Genomic DNA, 21279 nt, shown 5'->3' with positions numbered 1-21279 from the left:
CATACATTAATACTTTTAATTTATAGTAGGTTATTTATTAAGTATCTGTACTGTATATGACAAGGGCCTCTTAGTTAGAACATTTCTGCAGTGGTTTCAATGTGTTAAATTGTAAAAGTAGACTTAAAAATAAATAAATAAATAAATAAATAAATAAATAAATAAATAAATAAATAAATAATATCATACTTAATAATAATAATAATAATAATAAAAATAATAATAGTCATCATTAATATTACTAATATTATTATTAAAGTAGGATTTTTTTTTTCATTTCCTAATAAATAATAAATATTAAATTTCATTTCTTAAAAAAATAGCCTCATTATTTATTCATTTATTTATTTCTTTATTTATATGATTTAAATATGATATTAGAATACATGTTAGCTTTTGTAAGTGATTTTATGTTTTAGAATAGAATATGTAATATTCTCAATAATATTTGTAAAGGAAACATAGGCCTTATATGTGCCATTTACATCTATTTCAATTAATATGGAAAGCGAGTGCATGTTTTTAGCAAAACTACTATTGGATTTTATTTTAAATGTGTGTGCATGTAAAACAATATAATCTGCACAAAGAAATTATGGGGTTCTTCTCTAAAGAAGTTGTTACTCCACCCCGTTTAGAGCATCATTATGGGCGTTTTACGTTATAACTAACATGGTTCAAACGATGGATCTGCGACAGAGAAACTACAGGTTTTGGGAAACACTCGTCACTCCATCGTTCTTTTTCCAACTGATGCATCGTACTATGATAGTTCAGCCATGATTTACATTGTTGTTTGGGAAACACACCCCAGATCATGTTATTTTTATTGTCGATTATGAAAGTCACTATGTCAGATTATGCGATTTTGTCTTGATAAAATCTTGACTTGTCATGGGTAACAAATGTGCCATTCTACAAGTTCCTTCACTTTCAGTCATCCTGTGATGTCTACGATGAGCGTTATTTCCCAAAGCAGTCACAAATTAATTTTGTATGTTATCTTAATTTCAATGTTTTTTTTTATCTTATTTCAATCTTAATAAACACTGATGCTTGCTGTCAACTATGCTACATTATTTAAGGTCATTCATTATGACATTAATAGGATCAAACTTATTTCCTTTTAAAGATTTTTCTTTTAAATCTAAATGTGTATTTTCCAGCCATGGGAGTAGTGGACGGGCACTAAACAAAAATATAATTCATATTTTTTTTCTTAGAAAAAAAAATCTTTTTAAACCGAATTTTGTTTGATATAATTTGTATCTTAATTTTAATGTATTTTTTGTAGGTTAGTTATCTGCTAGATACAAGAATAATGAATAACATTTGAGGTGAAGTGCATCAAAACTAGTCCGCAAAACACAAACTGGTTTGGTAAATAAAATAAAATGAAGTCTAAATAAAATTAAAGTAAAATCTTCACAGTTTCAGAGAAACCTATATTAAACTGTTTTCATTGTTAATTACAAAATCATCCATTGCTGGTGAGTTTTAATTTAATTGGTTTATTCAAGTATTTCTATTCGCATGTATGTATTCACAGCACTGAATGTGTTCCTAGATTATCTCGGAAGAACAAACTTGGTCGGAAGGCTGAGAAAACTCAGAAACTCGTTGTGAGAATGGAGATGTCTGCATATTTGTGGCAGTTTGTCAAATAAAATTGCTCAAAATATTAACAATAAGTGGTAAAAGTTTGCATAATTAATGATTGATCTTATCCCATAAGTAAGACCCACCCATTAAAGACAGCACCTGCAGATTTAACTGAGAAATTTTGTGCACTAATTTCCCATGTCACCCATGTGACGGAACTCGTCATGAAGAAGGGGGAAAAATTAATTGCTATTGGTTGTCGCGAACCATGCCACATTATACGAGAAGAAATGATTGAATCTTGTGTCACAATGCCTATTTGTTGTTTACGATTCCCTACGACACCTTACATCAAGGAAATTGAGCCAAAATTGTGATAAAATCATTTGATCTGACCGGGGCTTGAGGCAAACAATTCGTAACTCTCTTAAAAATTCAACATATTTAAAAAAAATGAACTACCCATTCATCTTTACGTTTTCAAGGGCACTAAAAACCAAAGAGAAACATCAGTGTGAATCTTCTTAAGTTTAGCCTGAAGATAACGCAAGTATCTGATGACATCACTGCCACCTACTAATGACTGCGGCAATTAGCAAACACACGACAACAACAGACTTCAGAGTCATGTTCATGCCCGAGGACCTGCATCCGAGCTGATACTGTCATAATTAGCCAATCCCGCTATCAATCTGACCAAAGCTCAGACCCAGCAGCCTTGAACTGCATTCATTTCCAGGAAAGACACAGAGGAGGGGGAAGTTTATTACGGCTGATTTCTGAGGCGGAGGAGACCTCGTACAACACGCAGGGTCTCAGAGCGTTTTAATTAGTCTTCTCCAGAGGACACACTGAGAGAAAGAGAGGAAATGACAAGCCACATCAGATCTCCAGTGCAATTAGCATAGTGGCTTTTTCATTTCTCTGGTGGTCTGTATCAAATGTTGAGTCACTGATAACGTTTCGAATGCGAGAGGTGAATTTCTTATATAACAGAGATATATGACAGCAACGACAAATGAGATTTATACACAAGGGAGAAATTTTGGGGGAATTATCGAAAGTAACAGCTAATTTTGTTTCTTTATTACATGGCAATTTATAATATTTTGATATTGTGTCTAATTTGTATGATTACTACATTTTAGTATGATTTTGCTAGGATTGGGGACACAAACTGTTTAAAAATGGTTTTCATATGAATAAAATCATATAAATTCGTACAAATTAGACACTTCTTTTTTTACAGTGTTGATATTTGCCAAAATTTTGACAGTATAACACATATTACACATATTTGAATTGAAACTATGCATTCAAAAATATTTTACTGACACAATCAGCTGTTTAATTTCTAGTAATTTCTAGTTTCCACTGAGTGGTACGGTACAACACACTACGCTTTTATGGCTGTTTTCACTGTCAAAAAGTAACTAAAAGCGAACTGTAATGTACTTTTTGGGTACCGTTCTGGAAGGGTACCAAAAGGCAGAGCAAGACGCCCAGCTGAATACTATTGGTTTACAGAAAAACATCTCCAGCACGTACACAAGCCATGAGAATGAAAACAAAGGAAGCGACATTTTTAAATACACAGCCAAACATTACACCGTAATAATATGTACATATAGTAACAAGCCATGGTCGACCCTATAGCTTAAACAAACTTTGTCGTTGTCTTGATGAACAACCACAAAGCCAAGAAGAATAGCAAAACCCTGTGCACTGTAATTGTCAAATCCGTCTAAAGCTTGAGTGGTTTCGCTTTTTTGCGATCGCTCGCCGAGTGTCTATATTTGAAATAACGAACATCTTGAGCTGATGATAATAACGTGTGCGTGATTATTGAAGTGCTTCTGATATCCTTTCACAAACAGACAAACGTGAGAGTGAAGCGTGAAAAAAACTAAGGAAAAGACGGAAAAAACAAAGGAACAAATGATTCTTTCAACAACCTAAAAGATGAACAAACTGCCATGTTTAGCTATTATCGCCTTTTGGACTATTATGAACTCGGATTGATGGAATTACTCTCTAACAGAGGTTACATGTGCTGGTTAAAGATACACATGAGAGGTTTGAATTGACTGTGGGCTATATGTTGCATGTGGTTTTTGAACCCAAATAAGGACTAAATGTTTGCTGTGTGTAGTTTTTTCTGTAATTGGTAACATATAGACCACCATTGGTGGAAACGCAAGCCTGATAAAAGTGACCTGTACTGTACTACTCAGTGGAAATGGGCCATAGGTTTTCATTATCTGTCCATACATTTACACAACACAATGCACTAACTGGAAAAAGTTTCTTTTTACAGTTGAAAGCATTTTCATGTAAACATCCCTGTTTTGCTTGAATTTTGATTTGTGTTACCATCATTTCTGATTAGTTGTTCACATATTCTTTATTCTGTTCATATACTATAGGTTGTGTGTTTATTTCAGCGATATGCTTCATGTCTTGTATGCTATATAGTTTGAATTTCCTAGCGTCTCCATTGTTTTTCATTCATTCTGCATCACATCTCCTCCTGATTTAAACGACATAGATACTGTGACATTACAGGGCTTGACACTGTGAGCATTTCACATGAATTTGTGGCTAAGAATAGATATCCAAGAACTGGAAAAAAGGTAGGAGAACGTGCAAACACAAGTCACTGCAGGTCCTTATGAGGTTTAAAATTGTACAAAAAAAGTCTAAATTATTTTGTGGGGTGTAAAATTTGGGAACAAGAAAGCAGGAAGAATGTCATATATAATTTTCTTTTAAAATGTGCATTTTTCTCAACCTCCTATGCTTATGTTCAGTTATTTCACTTTAAAAGCAATAAAAAGAACCTATTAATCACACAAGAGCCTAAGAAAATTGATCATTTAAGAAGAAAATTTTAGATGGAGTTTAGAGGTTTTTGTATATGAACTCTTAAAATATAAGTGCTACACGTCAAAACACACTGCTGTAAATTTTAAAGATTGCAATCTATAAATATTGATATTTAAGATGAAGATGTTCTACTATCCACAGTGTGCATGAAAATCCTTTTAATATAAGGCCAGCCATTTGTATAATTTGTGATTGCATTTTTTCAGCTTGTGTGGTTTGTTGTTATTAACATTTTTTTTGTTTGCCAATGCAATTTAATATGCTTAATATAACATCAGAACTAAAATACAATAATCACAAAATAATCAAAGCATATCTTTCAGACTGTACGTGACTTAAAAAACATACTGTTTAATATTTGAATTTTATTGTCAGTATATAGCACAATTCCACCATAAATCTATAACCAAAAAACAAACAAACAAACAAACATATATCTTACCGAATGATTTGTACTTGCTTAATAATTGTTTTTTAAATACATTTTAGTTTAATAGAGTTGAACCAAAATTATGTGTATTTAGGAAACTTAGTAAAATGAAACCACTGTAATATAAATTTTTCCTTAAAGGTGCAGTGTGCAATATCTGCCAGTAGAGGGCTTATATTTACAACAAACAAAGGCATAGTTTAATGATGCAATAACTATGAATGGAATCATGGAGGTTTTGGTCTTCACTGCATTTTATGGGACTCCTTCAGAAATTATGTTCATGGAAGAGCTGAAGTATTCAAAACTTATTAACATGGTAAGTGAAGCAGAGTAAAGTATGTGAAAGTGAAACAAGACCACCAAAGCAATGTTAAGAGATGAGTGCAATGAAGCACGCAAACAGTACAGCTTTTAATGTGCCACAGTCAACCTCATCTGATCATGATCATATGTGGAAGAAGCATCGCTGTTTTATCAAACTAAATACATTTTAAGGTTTTGTTATAATGCTGATCTGTGTAGTCTAAAGAAACACAACATAATAAAGAGTCTTTGGTGTTTGGCGGTTTTCTATTAAACCTAAATGGAGGGTGTGTGACATCGGTCTGTGTCAATAAATAAAATCACTTATTTTTCTGGATTTGAACATTCTTGAAAACCTTTTGGATGATGTATGTATGTCAGCAAAATATACAATACTGTTCTAGTGGTTTTTGGATATTTTATTTTGCTATAAATAAATCTTACATATTGTGTTTTTAACATTAACAACAGAATCACTGCAAATAGATATTTGTATTTATTGCATGGCTATATTCCCAGTAGAAAAATACAAATAAAACCTGCACCAGCTGTCTACTGTACAAAAAAAGCCTGAAACACAACTCAAAAATCATCCTACCTTGACTTTCCTGGGCCAGCTTGTCAGCGGTTTCCCAGTGTTCATAGCTGCGCAGGATGTTGTTGGTGATGTTGACATGACTGGCTGCCATGTGGTGTATGCGTTGGGGAATGGCCACACTTCCAGAGGCCGAGGAAGAACCCATCGCTCCTGCGCCGCTGCTGACCGAGCTGACAGGAGACGGACTTAGGGACATTGGGGACGGGGTACCTGTGCTCCTGTTCCAAAAAACACACCAGAATCTTTGAAATCCAGTCCACTGTTATCCTGAATCATTTCAAACAGGTATTGAACTTTGCAATTGAAAGAAAATTATGATACTTTCCATGTTAAATTAATTAGCGTGTTTTTGTTGGCTTTTACATCTGATTAATACTCTACTAAAGTCATTTTCAGTACAACATTTAGTTTATTTTTGATGGTTCCTATTGCATTTTACTTTTTGAGTTATGTCATTTGAGTATTAGTAGATTGTCTGCTTAAAATCTGCTGATACTGCCCCTTTATGAGACATTTAACTGACTATAAGAAACTTTGCAAGTACATGTCAACTTACACTAACCCTAACCCCAACCTGTCAGTTTACTTATATTCTATTAAGAATTAGTTGGCATGTCGATGCAATGTACCCTAAATTCAACAAAAATGTGTTAAAGGGATCATCAAAATAAAGTGATTCCCAAGATTTTATGTATTTTGTTTTAGAGTGGCAATAATTTTACACTTGACAAATATGTTATGAAAAAATATGACTTACTATTGAAATGATATGCAAAATGATACACTTAATGTAATGTTTTCAGGCTCTTAATTGCAGGATTATTCGCCAATTTATTTATTTTTTTCATAAAAACGCAATTAGGTAAAACCTTTAGAGTGCTTTAGTGACCTGCCAAAGTAAGACAGTTGTAAATAGTTGTGAATATATATATAAATATATATATATATATATATATATATATATATATATATGGTCATAATTTTATTATCTTTGAAATATGGTAAACGTGAACTCCTGATTGCACTAAGCATTTATGCTAAACAAATAACCAATTGAATATAATTTCTACTAACTTCTGTCATGTATTGCATTTGTCCAAAAAAATCTCAAATTTGCTTTGATTAAACTACTTACTGTATTCTGTATTTAAAATGAGTTGAAACAACACAATTCTTAAGTTTTTTTTTGGAACAAAAAAAAATGTTTTTTTGTTTTATGTTCAATCTATTTAAGTTTGTAAAAATAATGAAGATATCTTAATCGATTTTTGTTGGGACAACATGAAGGAATTCTGTGGAACTAAGCATTTGTTTATGAATACATCATTTAGTACACTTAAAATGTTAACCTTTTGGAACAAATGGGTTAATCTACACTGTAAAAAATGCAGGGTTCCACACAATTCATTCTTGTTGTCTCAGCATAAATCGATTAAGTTAACTTAACACTTTAAAAAAAAAAATTGTGGATTGAACATAATACAATTAAGTTGTCCCAAGAATTGTGTTGTTTCAGCTCATTTTAAATAAGTAGTTAGAAAAAACTAAAAAATATATATTTTTGAGTGTATATTTGTTTAAATTATAATACGGTACTTGTACTTTAGTATTTTAGTCATTAGTAGGCCCACTAATAGTTTGTTGGTTTGTTCTGTAGACTATCAAAAATATATAGCTTAAAAGAGCTAATAATTTTGACCTTATAATTAAAAAAATAATTTAATTCCTTTCATTCTAGCCGAAATAAAACAATTAAGACTTTCTCCAGAAGAAAAGAAATATTATCAGACATACTGTGAAAATGGGGGTGGGGGGCTAATAATTCTGACTTTAACTGTATTTCCCCCTCTTTCTTTCTGTTCAAAGCAGACCTGAAAGAATTATGACAGCTAAGTGCACTTCTGTTTCATAAGGGTAAAACCACCACACCACCACCAATACAGTACAGTATCTCAGTACATTATCAACAGTGACCTGCGGACACGGTCGTCCCTCCAGACAAACTATTCACACACATATTCATTGGTCTCTTTAGTGCGGCAACCACAAACAATCTGCTTCAGTGGCCTGTAATCCACTGATAAATGGAAACACACTCAAGCCTCGGCCGGTTAAATTATGCATCCTGTCAGCAGCCAGATCCGTTCATAGCAGGTTTCGGAGCTCCATTAAAATAAATAAACTCCCTCCGAGGGGCCAAAAGCAAACCGAAAAAAAGATTAATGAGGGTAAAAGGAAGAGGAGGAGGTCGAGGATGGATGGTGTAGATCACAGCTCCAGCAGGTACGACTGTCTCTTTATTGCTAATGCAGAGGCTGCAGGGTTTCAAGCCGCTGAGGCTAATTGCTTTTGACAGGCAGGTTGGCAGCCGAACAGCGGGTCTGGGCAGTGTCCGGCTAGAGGCCAGATCAGACACACGCACAAAGTCAAACACAGCACCTCCCGCCCCACTGCCATGGAGCGGACATGGAGGCGATGCTGCTTTTCCCAGAGTTCATCTCTACATGCTCTTTCACTCATGACTGAGGCTTTATATCTCACACTATAGATTTTACCTACTTGGCAGCGGGAAGGAGATTCAGGAGGACGAGATTGAATCTCTTTCTAAGCTGGCAGAAATATAAAAGGACAGAGAGAGGGAGAGTAAGAAAAGAAGCACATACTTTCCATTGGCTCCCCATGGCGAAGGTGCTTGCGAGCTCTTTGCAGAATTCTGAGGGAACAAGAAAATGTATGTTGAGAATATAGCAAGCAACACTGAAAAAAAAAGATTAATCGGATTTACTATATTTTTTAAGGCTAAAACTGCCAGATTTTATATCTAAAATCGCCAGTGCGTGTAAATTTTGCCCAGTGCAAATTTTACTTAGAAATTGCTAGAAAAACAAACATACTATTTTACTGTTTTTCGCCACTGTTAACAAAAAGTGTCTAGACCAGGGGTGTTCAAACTTGGTCCTGGAGGGCCGGTGTCCTGCAGATTAAGATACAACTTGCCTAAACACACCTGCAAGGATGTTTCTAGTAAAGCTGCGGTCACACTGGATTTTTCTTCCCATAGACTTCCATTCATATGCACGTGAATGCATCAGACCAGAAACACAAGCTCGTGCGTCCAGTTTCGCAGATCTCTGCATTGGAAAGTTCAAGCTTGGTGAACTCTGACCTGCGAAAATGTAAAATATGGAGCAATCGCTCGTTTTTTTAATGTCTAATGATCTTGCTTAATCCCGCCCCTTTTCGCAGCGCCGAATGACAGAATTTCACAAGCTCAAACGCTTGTGTGACTGCAGCTTCAGAGCTTGATTAGCTAGCCCAGGTGTGTCTGATTGGGGTTAGAACTAAACTTTGCAGGACACTGGCCCTCCAGGAAAATATAGTAAAATTGACCCCATGGCGGTTCTTGTGTTAAGGTAAGTGGTTGCAAACAATTTATATGGGCTGAATTTAAACAAACAAATGAAGTTGAACATTTCTAAATTTAATTCAACCCAGTTTAAATTCAACCCATATAATCTGTTTGCAACCACACAGTAAAAGAAATTAAGCCTGTACAAAAAAACAAAAACATAATCCTTATTTCCTTTCGCTTTTTCTTGTTCACTCAACTTTTAAAAACATCACCGGCACTGACCAACAATTATTTGTCAGTAATACAAAAAACATTTAGTTGGGTTAACATAAGATTATTAGTTTTCTGGAGAGGTAAATTAATCTGTAACCAAACTTTTTAAGTTGTGCCAACTGAAGGTTTTTTGTCTGCAGAACTGGAATGCCTGAAGTTGGGTGAGCAAAAAAACAATCCTTATTTCCTTTCATTTTTTCTCCGTACTCAACATGATAGGACAGTAGAGATTATAGACAGGAAATTGTGGGGAGAGGAGAGAGGGGAAAGATCGCATAGGACCTCGAGGTGGGACTCAAACTAACTAATACAACCTTATTGTAAAGTGTTACCAATTAATTTCTAATAGTTCAGTCGATCATGGGCATTTGTAAAATCTGGCAATCCAATCACCAACGGCAAACAAGCTAAGTTAACATTAAATGCCTCAAATATTGGCATGCAAATTTAGGGAGAACATGACATTCATACAAATATGAAGTTAATATAAAAATCTATTTCTTATGTTCAGTAAACAAAGATGCAAAGGCACAAAGTCTTACCTTGAAATACTCCATTAGTGAGCGGGAATACTTCATCGCATGATCTTTCTTCAGCTTGAACATTCGCAAGTACAGAAGTGACAAACAACGATTGCTAAAAAAGAGAAAATACTCATTATTAAGATCATGCATAATGTATTGAAGGGTATTTGGGTGTTTATTTATATATAGATAATGCATGAGCCTCTTTTATGTCTCAGCTATTGATTTTTATTCCTTTTTGTTACAGTGGGTGACACTTTAAAATGAGCATTACCGGCGTGCGTTGTACCGCCGCCGCTCTAAAGAAGTAAGAACGGGTTTTTAGGTATGACTGCAGTTTGCGACCTTGCCACCAGGGGGCACAAAGGGACGGGATGCAAACAGACAGAAATAGCCTATACAGTAGCTGTAAATACTCTGCTACTTGGTAATGAAAATAAACAATGAAACAAGGCATTATAATTCCATCATTAATCATTAAAAACTTTTAAACAAGCTTTATTATCATTGTAAACTTGTTAAGTGAAATGAGGATTCATTTTGGAAAGTAGAATTAAAAAAATAAAAGACAACTATAATGAAAGTACAAAAATACTTACAAAAAAAGTGGGCCTAAATAAATAAATAATCAAATAAATAAATAAAGCAGTGTTTTAGCCTAAATATAGAGAGATGTACAGTGTTTGTTATTTTAAAGTGATAGGACTAAGACAGTCAATATATACGCTTTTCATTTACAGTTTAATTTACATTTTCATTGTTGATTATATTTTACTATCTCATTTTATGTCTCAATTATTGTACATAAATAATAAATGAATAATTAAATAGGCCTAATTATTTATTTAAAGACATTACCAACTAAACACTGAGAAACAGTCCAGCGCTATCTTTATATAGGCCTATATAATTTAAAAGAGAGCTGCAAAGTGGTCTATATTATTTTAATTCTAGCCTATATTATTTTAATTAATTTCCTCTGTCTCTGTCACTTGCGGTTCAATATGCGTGTGCTGGGTGAGATGGATGAAGCCTACACTAAATCGAATCAGAAACTTTTCCCTGTGCTGTCATTTATTTATTATTATTAATTCATACTACTTTTACTCCAGGATCTATCTATGTATCTCCAGTACATCTGTACATGAGGTATAACATCAGGATCCCTTTTAAGTTAGTGTAAACAAACTAAAGCAAAGAGCAGAAAACAGACCAAAACAAAACCAAGAACCAGACAAAACATGACAAGTCCAGAAAACAGAATAAAAAAGTTCAGTTAGACACTGTTTGACTTTAATTTGCACCACTGCAAACAATGTGAAAAGTATGTTAAGTTTATTTCTTATCATTCACAAAGCTGAAATCTATAGCAATGAATTTGAAAGTATGTTGTTGTCAACAACAAAAACAACAATAGCATTCCCATAAGCAAAAGTGTGCAGTGAGGAAAAAGCAGCCAGTATCATGGGGCGTTTGACCTTTCAACAGTGTGCCTGCGAGACACCAGATGCTTGGGACATATGCACAGCCCCATGAAACCAAAACTAGCTTTCTCACATTTCTGACTCATCCAGACTATACTGAAGTCACATTAATATCTAAACAAGGTGCCTGTCGCTTCTAAAGCAGGTCAGGGGCTTTTATACCATCTTTTCGATGCGCGTTTATCGCGTATCAAAACCACAGGTCAAAATCTACAGGTTATATTGGCCTAATATCTGCAAGCCAGAGAGTAAACATGCTTTTACAGCTCTCTTGAATGCATATAATATCACCCGAACTGTATTATGTCCTCGACCCAGGTTTATAAATCATAAACGCAGCAGCCTCTGAAAATCCCTTTCGGCTGTTAGACGGCTTTCATTAACAAGCCTGAGAGACTGGCAGCTGAATTTCCAATCTGTGCTGATGACTGTCATCCCGCTATAAGCGCAAAACTAACCTTGACATTCAAAATAAACAAGCCGGCGCGGCGTGACAGGCAGGCAGAGCTTTTATCAGGCCGAGAATATGTTTCCGCCGTCACCATGTGGAAATCTTTCATTATCCTCTAATAGCTTAATGAAATACAGGAATAATGATCCACTCTAAGCTGATTAAGCGCTTTAGCAGTGTTTTAAAGCTTCCTTCCAGATACGGATGATTGTCGTGGAGCGATGGCTGAGAGGAGATTTAACTGGCTGCTAGAGCAAAGCGCTGGATTTAGCTTCTGACGGGACGCGGGAACGGCGTTGGTGTTATAATACCACCTCTGACGCCCTTAGAAGGCCCTAATGCGTATGTGTAACTTCAAAACTCAAAGCTCAGTAGGTTTATCGGTGCTGTTCAAATTCTGGCCTACGTGCACTTGAAATAAAATATTTTTAGGGGAATATTTTGATGTTGCTAGGCTGTTGATGTTTGTCTTGTGTACATCTGGTCTAGTATCAAAGAATTACTCAGGAAGAGCTCATCTAGGGGCCAATCACACAGAAAAATGCTTTGTAAAAAATGCTTTACAAAATTTTGATTTGTAATGCTTCACAAGGAAAAACAAGACTCAGCAAAGAGTTTGTGTGAATGAGGTGTCTTTATAGTCCTAGTAATCAGTCCATCATGAGTTTCCAGCTGTGTGTGTGTAATCAGAAACTTGTTCCTCCATTTAATTTATAGTTTGAGCATTTGACTTGTCATTTAATTATTACAGGATTTTACTGAGTTGATCATAAAAATTAAATATCAAATACATTTGATTTCTCATTTAAGAATGTATTTTGATTTATTATTTGATCATTTGATTTATCATTTGGGTAGTTGTTTTGAAAGTTTGATTTATAATTTGATCTTTTTAGGCATTTGAATTTTCATTTGAATTTTCCATATACATAACAGTTATATACAAATTAACAGACCACATGCGATAAGCATTTCTTTTTGTGGAGCCAACTAGGTAAATGTGAGATGAAAACTCACATAAAAAATCTTTCTGCAGCAGTTCAAGTTGGATTTTTTACAGTGTACTGACAGAATAAAAAGAAGTGCACTGTGCTTTTTATGTTGCTAGGCAACCACTGAATCAGCATTGTGTGTGAGCCTACGTGCACTTGAAATAAAATATTTTTAGGGGAATATTTTGATGTTGCTAGGCTGTTGATGTTTGTCTTGTGTACATCTGGTCTAGTATCAAAGAATTACTCAGGAAGAGCTCATCTAGGGGCCAATCACACAGAAAAATGCTTTGTAAAAAATGCTTTACAAAATTTTGATTTGTAATGCTTCACAGGGAAAAAACAAGACTCAGCAAAGAGTTTGTGTGAATGAGGTGTCTTTATAGTCCTAGTAATCAGTCCATCATGAGTTTCCAGCTGTGTGTGTGTAATCAGAAACTTGTTCCTCCATTTAATTTATAGTTTGAGCATTTGACTTGTCATTTAATTATTACAGGATTTTACTGAGTTGATCATAAAAATTAAATATCAAATACATTTGATTTCTCATTTAAGAATGTATTTTGATTTATTATTTGATCATTTGATTTATCATTTGGGTAGTTGTTTTGAAAGTTTGATTTATAATTTGATATTTTTAGGCATTTGAATTTTCATTTGTATTTTCCATATACATAACAGTTATATACAAATTAACAGACCACATGCGCTAAGCATTTCTTTTTGTGGAGCCAACTAGGTAAATGTAAGATGAAAACTCGCATAAAAAATCTTTCTGCAGCAGTTCAAGTTGGATTTTTTACAGTGTACTGACAGAATAAAAATAAGTGCACTGTGCTTTTTATGTTGCTAGGCAACCACTGAATCAGCATTGTGTGTGAGCACTGCTAATAATTGTAATTTTTTAAAATATTGTGATATTTGTGAAGTCATACAGTTGAGAGATGGAACTTTTTTTTTAAGTTGCAGTTGTTTTACCTAGTTTCTGAGTTAACTGATGTAACCTGTGTAACCCTGGAGGCAATCTGTCTCTACAGTATGTTTACTTGATAATGTTCAATTTTAAAAACCTGGCAAGTTTTGTGAAATCAAGCAAGTAGCTCGATCTGCAAAGTGCTTTCTGCAGAGACCTTGTAAATAAATAATAATAAACAAAAATGTCCACACAGGCTGGTAAAATGTTCAATTTTCATTCTGTTTTAAAAACTTCAAGCCTGCCAATCAAATCTTGAGAAAGCTGTTCTTTTTGACCATGTAACTTGATGTCTCTTATGCTTACAAGAAGCATTTTTGATCAAAATACAAAGTAAACTTGTAAAAATGTTTGAAAAAGCTTCACATGACCCTTTAGAAAGCATTTCACTGTGATATTTGCAGCTCAAGAAACATTTTTTTTTGTCAACACTGAAAACAGTTATGCAGCTTTATATTTTTTGCTAACTGTGATACAAATAGCTTTTCAAGATTATTTGGTGAGTAGGGAATTTAAAAGAACAGCAGTTTAAAACATTGTTTTATTCTATTGTTTTATCGCGTTTTTTTTTTTTTTTTTGTCAATGTGTCTTCAAATTATGAATGTATTCATTTAAAAAACATTTGAAGCACAACATTTTTACCACAACTCATAACTTACCACAGTACAGCAAGCTTCTTCTCAGCTATTGTTGCGGAATGACTGGTGAAGTTCTTTAATCTCATTGCGTACCTTAAATAACAAGAGTACATGTGTTAAACAAACTTAATGCATTCTCACAGTACCATGACAGCATATTTCAATCAACGCTGAGCAGCACCATTTACTTTCATGGCCTCTGATGTCAATAAAACAAGCACCGATATAACTGTAGGTAATGACAATCATCTGAAGAGGCCACTGACCTGATGAGCTCTACGGTTTCAGAGTACATCGTGTACGGTGACTTAGCCTCTAACGGGTCTCGTTCCATGGCATTGCCACAATCGATGAAGGAAAGCGCCCCGTCGGCATAATTCACAGCTTTGCCGAATTTGTCCATCTGTGAAGAAAAGGATGAGAGAATTACGGAATTAAAAAAAGACTGAGGTGATTATTAAAGCTCTTAAAGGGATAGTTCACCTGAAAATGAAAAATCTGTCATTATTTACTCAACCTTGACTTGTTCTATACATTTTTGAGTTTCTTCGGTTGAACGCAAAAGATGATATTTTGAAAAATGTTAAACCATGAATGTTGTAACCATTGACTTCCATTGTATTTGTTTTTTTTAATGGAAGTCAATGGTTACTAGTTTTCAGCATTCTCCAAAATATCTTCTTTTGTGTTCAACAGAAGAGAGAAAGTCATTAAAGGTTTGAAACAAGTAAAGGATAAGCAAATAATCACAGAACTGACATTTTTGAATGAACCACTCCTTTAAAGTTATTCATATCGCTTCACTTTTTCCACATTTTTTTAAGTTACAGCTTTTTTTCCAAAATTTATTAAATTCATTTATTTCCTCAAAATTCTACACACAATACCCCATAATGACAATGTGAAAAAAGTTTTATTAAAATTTATTAAAAATAAAAAACCCTGAAAAATCACATGTACATAAGTTTTCACAGCCTTTGCTCAATACTTTGTTGATGCAGCTTTGTTAGCAATTACAACCTCAAGTTCAAGCCTACAAGCACACCTGTCTTTGGGAATTTTTGCCCAAGAGTCTTGGTGGTTCCAAACATCTTCCACTTACGGATGATGGAGACCACTGTGCTCACTGGAACTTTCAGAGCAGAAAAAATGTTTCTGTAACCTTCCCCAGCCTTGTACCTCGAGACAATCCTCTCTCAGAGGTCTACAAACAATTCCTTTGTCTTCATGCTTGGTTTGTGCTTTCACATGCATTGTTAACCCTAGGACCTTATATAGACAGGTGTATGCCTTTTCAAATCATGTCCAATCAACTGAATTTACCACAGTTGAACTCCAATTAAGCTGCTGAAACATCTCAAGAATGATCAGTGGAAACAGAATGTACCTGAGCTTAATGTAGAGCTTCATGGCAAAGGCTGTGAATACTTCTGTACATGTGATTTTTCAGGTTTTTCATTTTTAATAAATTTGCAACAATTTCAAAAAAATCTTTTTTCTCATTGTCATAATGGAGTATTGTGTGTAGAATTTTGAGGAAATACATGAATTTAATCCATTTTAGAATAAGGCTGTAACATAAAAAAATGTGGAAAAAGTGAAGCGCCATGAATACTTTGCACTGTATGTAATAAACAAATAACATCGAAAAATGAAGAGTCAAAGGATCGAGAGTCAAAGGATCTGTACAAGTGTCAGATTTACAACCTACCGACTGGCACATATTTCCAACTTCACGACAACTTTACGAATCAGAACAGTTTATTCGGTGTGGTAAAGCGGTACAAAGTGTTTTTCTCGACATTTAGGGATTATGTTTTTCATGGTGACTTATCGGCACGGCCTCATAAAGGCTAACTTTAACTCTCACGTCTCGTTTCTCAAACACAAACTGATCAATAGCACTAAACAACATCATGCCTGCCTCCAGAAGCCCAACTCCGCAGACGAGCACAAACAATAAGAGCATATCTCATCTCCATAGGAGCGTAAAATAGATTTACTGACCACTTGCCTCCGCCGGCACCTCAGGAGCCGAGTCCATTCGTTTTCAAGTGAGCCCTTCAATACGGACGCCCGGGATTCATTACACGCCTGCCACTGCGCTCCTGTAACGCTGGCAATCAATTCCCTTTACTTTGTATTCATGCCTAGGCCTATAGATCGTCATAGCGCTTTATGACAGAGAGGATGTAACTCGCGATAATGGACAATGTCTCCAGAGATAATTGGCTGGATCCAATTATTAGCGGGTCTGGGGGTCTGTTTTGTAAATCTCTAACAAAGCTCCTGCTTTATGGATGCTAAGGGCAGACACAAGGGCTCTCGCTCGCCTAGATTGGAAAGTCTTCAATTATAAAAGGTCTGCAGAGAGAGCTTTTTCTCAGCTTGCTAATGGCCCTCTGTAGCCGAAGGGTTATGTGTCCGTGTAGTTAAGAGCAGTGTGACAGTTATTTTTCATCTACTTTCGCTGAGTGCTAACTTCCCATCGGAAAGAAAGATCGCTAAAGAAGACGCTAATATCTCTGTTGCTCCTCGGCTGCGGCGAGGTTAGATGAGAACTAAATGGAGTCTCTCGCATTGCAGATTTTTCAGCTGCAGTAAAAGATGTCATTATTTTGTCTGTGACTGCTCTAGTGTTTTTAAAAGAAGACTCAACAGTGTAACAGACAGTGTTCAGCTAATATCAAACTTAGGAACGTCTGATCAATGAAGTGTCCATATTTTCTGTACAGGCCATCAATTGTTTTTACATTCATAATACCTTGTAGAGATTGCGATTTTATCCAACGAAATTGTTTACACCTGAACAAAGCTAAAATATCTTCACTATAATAATACTAATAATAATACTAATACTAATGCTAATACTAATAATAATAATAATAATAATAATAATAATAATAATAATAATAATAATAATTCCTTACATTTGTATAGCGCTTTTCTGGACACTCAAATCGCTTTTCACATTTTTTGGGGGGAATCTCCTCACCTATAACTTTAGAACTATAAGCCCAATCTCACAAGGAAATAAAATATTTTACTAAAATATATGTGGCTAATTCATACAAATTCACACGATTTCATTCATATAAAAATGTACAATTTAGAAGAAGACATGCCCCCTAACTTCACCTCTAAACTTAAACATCATTGGGGGTGAGCAAATCACAGTAAAATATACGAATGTGATCATACTACACCATGACAAATTAGCCACTAAATCACAAAGTAACAAATTGCTGTGAGATTTCACTGGAAAATATGTTATAATTATTATTAATATTACCAATAATTATTACTGAATAAATGTATAACTTCTACTAATATGTATTATTAAATTACCACATTACTGTACATTTTTACATTTTCACGATATTTCCCACAACCATGAAAAAAGCAATATACAGGTCAGAAAAAACAGATCAGATACATTTCTGAAAAAAAATGTTGAAATTTTTTTTTCTGTCAGCTATTTAACACAAGTGTTTCAGTTTCAGATTAGAACTAGAAACACATAAACGAAAAAAAAAAACTATTGAAATACCAGGACTGGGGCAATAAAATAGATCAATTGTGATCAATGGATTGATTCTTAGATATTTGCAATGCATCACGATTCTCTCTGGAATCGATTCTGAGCTTGGTTTTGAACAGCAGACGGTGCTCTAGGTAGATCTTAACTCTATGGGGTCTATTTTGATGATCTAAGCGCAAAGTCTAAGCGCATTGCGCAAAAGCACTAGACGTGTTTGAATCCACTTTTGCTATTTTAAAGATGGAAAAATGTGGTCTGCGCCCTGGCGCATGGTCTAACAAGGTTGTGATTTTCTCTTAATGAGCTATTTGTGTGTTTTGAGCATTACGTGTATTAAACCAATAGAGACTCATCTGTCATTCCCTTTAAGAGTCAGTTGTGTCGCGCCATGGCACATTTGCTATTTACATCGCGGACTTTGTAAGTGGAAAAACTGAACGCTTCACTAGCGAGAAAACAGTTAAACAGACCATCTGCCCTAGGAGAAAGAACAAGCCTCCTTCATTCAGCCTCTTTAATTTTTCTTTACTTTACGTTTACTCTTTACTTTATTTTTGTGGAGTAGGGAAACGGTCACTCCACTGAAGACATTCATTAGCCTACATATTTAATTTCGTAATTTTGTTTGTTAAGCACAAAGATTTGTTTTAAAACTATTTCTAAATTCAGTTCTAATTTCCAGCAAACAAATAAATATGCAATAATAACAGAGTGTTGTCAAAAAATCCATACACATGTCCTATTCTTACTACTACTACTACTAATAATATTATACAACTGGAAATTGTCATGAATAAACTGAAAAAGCCCTCTGAGGTGAAGAAGGCATGTAGGTAATGTTTATATATATATTTATTTATATATTATATATATATTTATTTATGTAGAAAATACAAAAAAATATATTTTTGTAACAATTTAATCCTTTAATCTTTTTAATATGTAAAGATATTTGTGTATGGCTGTACATCCCATTTGTATTAAGCAATGTGTAAGCGTGTTTTGGACACACATTGGCGCAGCACTCACACGCTCTTTAAATTACAAAAACTCTGCTCCACTGACTTTAGCCCAGCTTTTAGTTGGTTAATGGCGGGGTCTATTTCAGTTGTCTCAAAATAGCAACAACCAACACACCCATGAGTCCACAAAGTGGCCCAAATGGATTTGCCATTTAAACAATGTGAGGCAAAGTGTGAAAATTACGGTTGCACTGGTCAGAAAACAGCAACAAATCCCGCCATACATGTCTTGTGCTGTATTGCTCCAGGTGTATAATAGGGCCCATTATGTTTAAGCACGAAGAAGAGTGCTTGTACTTTCGGTACTGTAAGTGGTCAAATATACTTAAATCGCAGCTTTAATTCCACGAGATTAACGTAAGCACAACTCATCATGAACACTCTTGTAATTGTCTTTTCATTAAATCACTATCTATTTCAATGATTGTTTTACTCGCAAGTGGTATGTGTAAGGAATGATAGAGTGTGGCTAATTGTGAAAAAATAAATGAAAAAATACAGCACCATCTAGTGGTAAAAACTAAGCTCTGAGTCGATTAGAAAAAAAAAACAAAAAAACGCAGCGCATTCAGAAAATTTCAGACTTGATGCAGAATCATTCATTGATTCGCAATTTACCATTTATTGTCTTAGCCTAATTAGATATGATGGATAATTCAATGTTTATTTTATTTTAAGAAATAATAAGCAATGCTTTAATTCAAGTTATGATTTTAGTTACAGTCACATGTAATTATATAGCAAGTATTGTATTGTTCACATCAACATAATATAACCAGTCTTACCAAAGCATCAGCCTTGTGCTTCAACTTCTTGGCTTCCTGCATGTAGTAATCTGCACTGTGAACACTGTAAAGATAAATGTGATTAAAGTATGTTTGATTTTTCCCATATACATTTCACTGTGTGCACAAACATGAACCTGAAGTATGCAGAGCTACAACAAAGCTGATCCAATCAGTTTTAAGTACATCAGCCAGTCATTACTCTCAATAATCAAGCGGCTGTTACGTACGTGTTATTAAATGTGAGTTTAGGTCTCCGGGGCTCCATGTGCTCCATTGCCAGAGCTGAAGGGTTTGACCAGAGGTCTGCGTCTGACTGACCATTGCCGTGAAAACCACCCGATGGCTTACTGTGACTGTCTTCCTCCTGGAAAAGCAAGAGAACATTAAAATGATAATTAGCCTTTAAAAGCTTGAATAATACATAAAGGATCCATTCACTTTCCCCTATTCTGCATCTACTCAGTGTTTTCATTTCTAGGGCCATTTAGCTGGATTGATTTTAGTCGATCGCCACGTGGGAGCCATTCGCCTGTCTTCGGGGCTATTTTGAAACCTTTCCAAGAAGGTAATTAGTTTAGTGAAAATATAGGCAATGTGGTGAAGAAATTCACATATCTTTGTATATATCTACAGTATTAGGGATGGGTATTGATTCAGTGAATATTGCTTAGATACAAATGCTATTGATAGTTCTAAAAATGATAAGTAACATTATTACGATTATTATTATTATTATTATTATTATTATTAAAATTATTATTATTATTATTATTATTATTATTATTATTATTATTATTATATAGTATCATGACTGTCTGGAATACATTATATAATGACTACTTATTCCATGCATCTGAAATAGAGAGATTGATTCTGCAATTTCATAAATACAGGTATCTGTACATACACAATGTATTTAACGTACATGTATCTTTTAATAGATTAAATGAGTTATACATACATTGATAAATCTATTAAATTATAATATATTAAAAATATATGAATTATTTTTTATTATTATTTTATTATTTAAATTATATTAATTATTATTAAGATTATATTAACGTCATGTATCCGCTTGTTAAGTGTGACATCACGTGAAGCGGCTTCCGGGTGCAAGTATTATATCAGGGTTTCTGCAGGTTTCACCAAGTTATATTTATGACTTTTTAAAGGCATTTTTAAGATCATTATGAATGAAATTTTAGACTCATAAAAGGCTAAACTCTAAGGAATTTTCCGAATGGCCAAGATGGAATTCCCTTTCAAAAATTATTATAATTTAATACATTTAATAATACAATAATAATTTAATAATAACAAATTTAAATGTTTTAGATATTTCTTAGCAAAATATTTTAAATATTGTGTAAAAACAAGCAAGCTCTATATCTTATATCCATACACTTTTTTCCAAC

The 21279-nt window shown here is 34.2% G+C and overlaps 1 protein-coding gene across 1 annotated transcript in view; it reads right to left on the bottom strand.

The window, feature by feature from the left end:
* The window catches only part of aff2 (AF4/FMR2 family, member 2), a 410790-nt gene that overhangs the window by 2270 nt on the left and 387241 nt on the right, over positions 1–21279 (bottom strand). Inside the window, exons 14-20 of the mRNA XM_056471754.1 lie at positions 20089–20225; positions 19859–19922; positions 14777–14913; positions 14532–14603; positions 9990–10083; positions 8486–8535; positions 5823–6040 (exon numbers count right to left, since the gene is read on the bottom strand). Coding sequence (XP_056327729.1) covers positions 5823–6040; positions 8486–8535; positions 9990–10083; positions 14532–14603; positions 14777–14913; positions 19859–19922; positions 20089–20225 — 772 coding nt within the window. The remainder of the gene's footprint in view (positions 1–5822; positions 6041–8485; positions 8536–9989; positions 10084–14531; positions 14604–14776; positions 14914–19858; positions 19923–20088; positions 20226–21279) is intronic.

This window comes from Danio aesculapii, chromosome 14 (assembly GCF_903798145.1).
Source record: "Danio aesculapii chromosome 14, fDanAes4.1, whole genome shotgun sequence".
NCBI classification, from domain to species: Eukaryota; Metazoa; Chordata; class Actinopteri; order Cypriniformes; family Danionidae; genus Danio; species Danio aesculapii.
The sequence above is the reverse complement of the archived record's forward strand: the minus strand, read 5'-3'. Positions and strand labels throughout refer to the sequence as shown.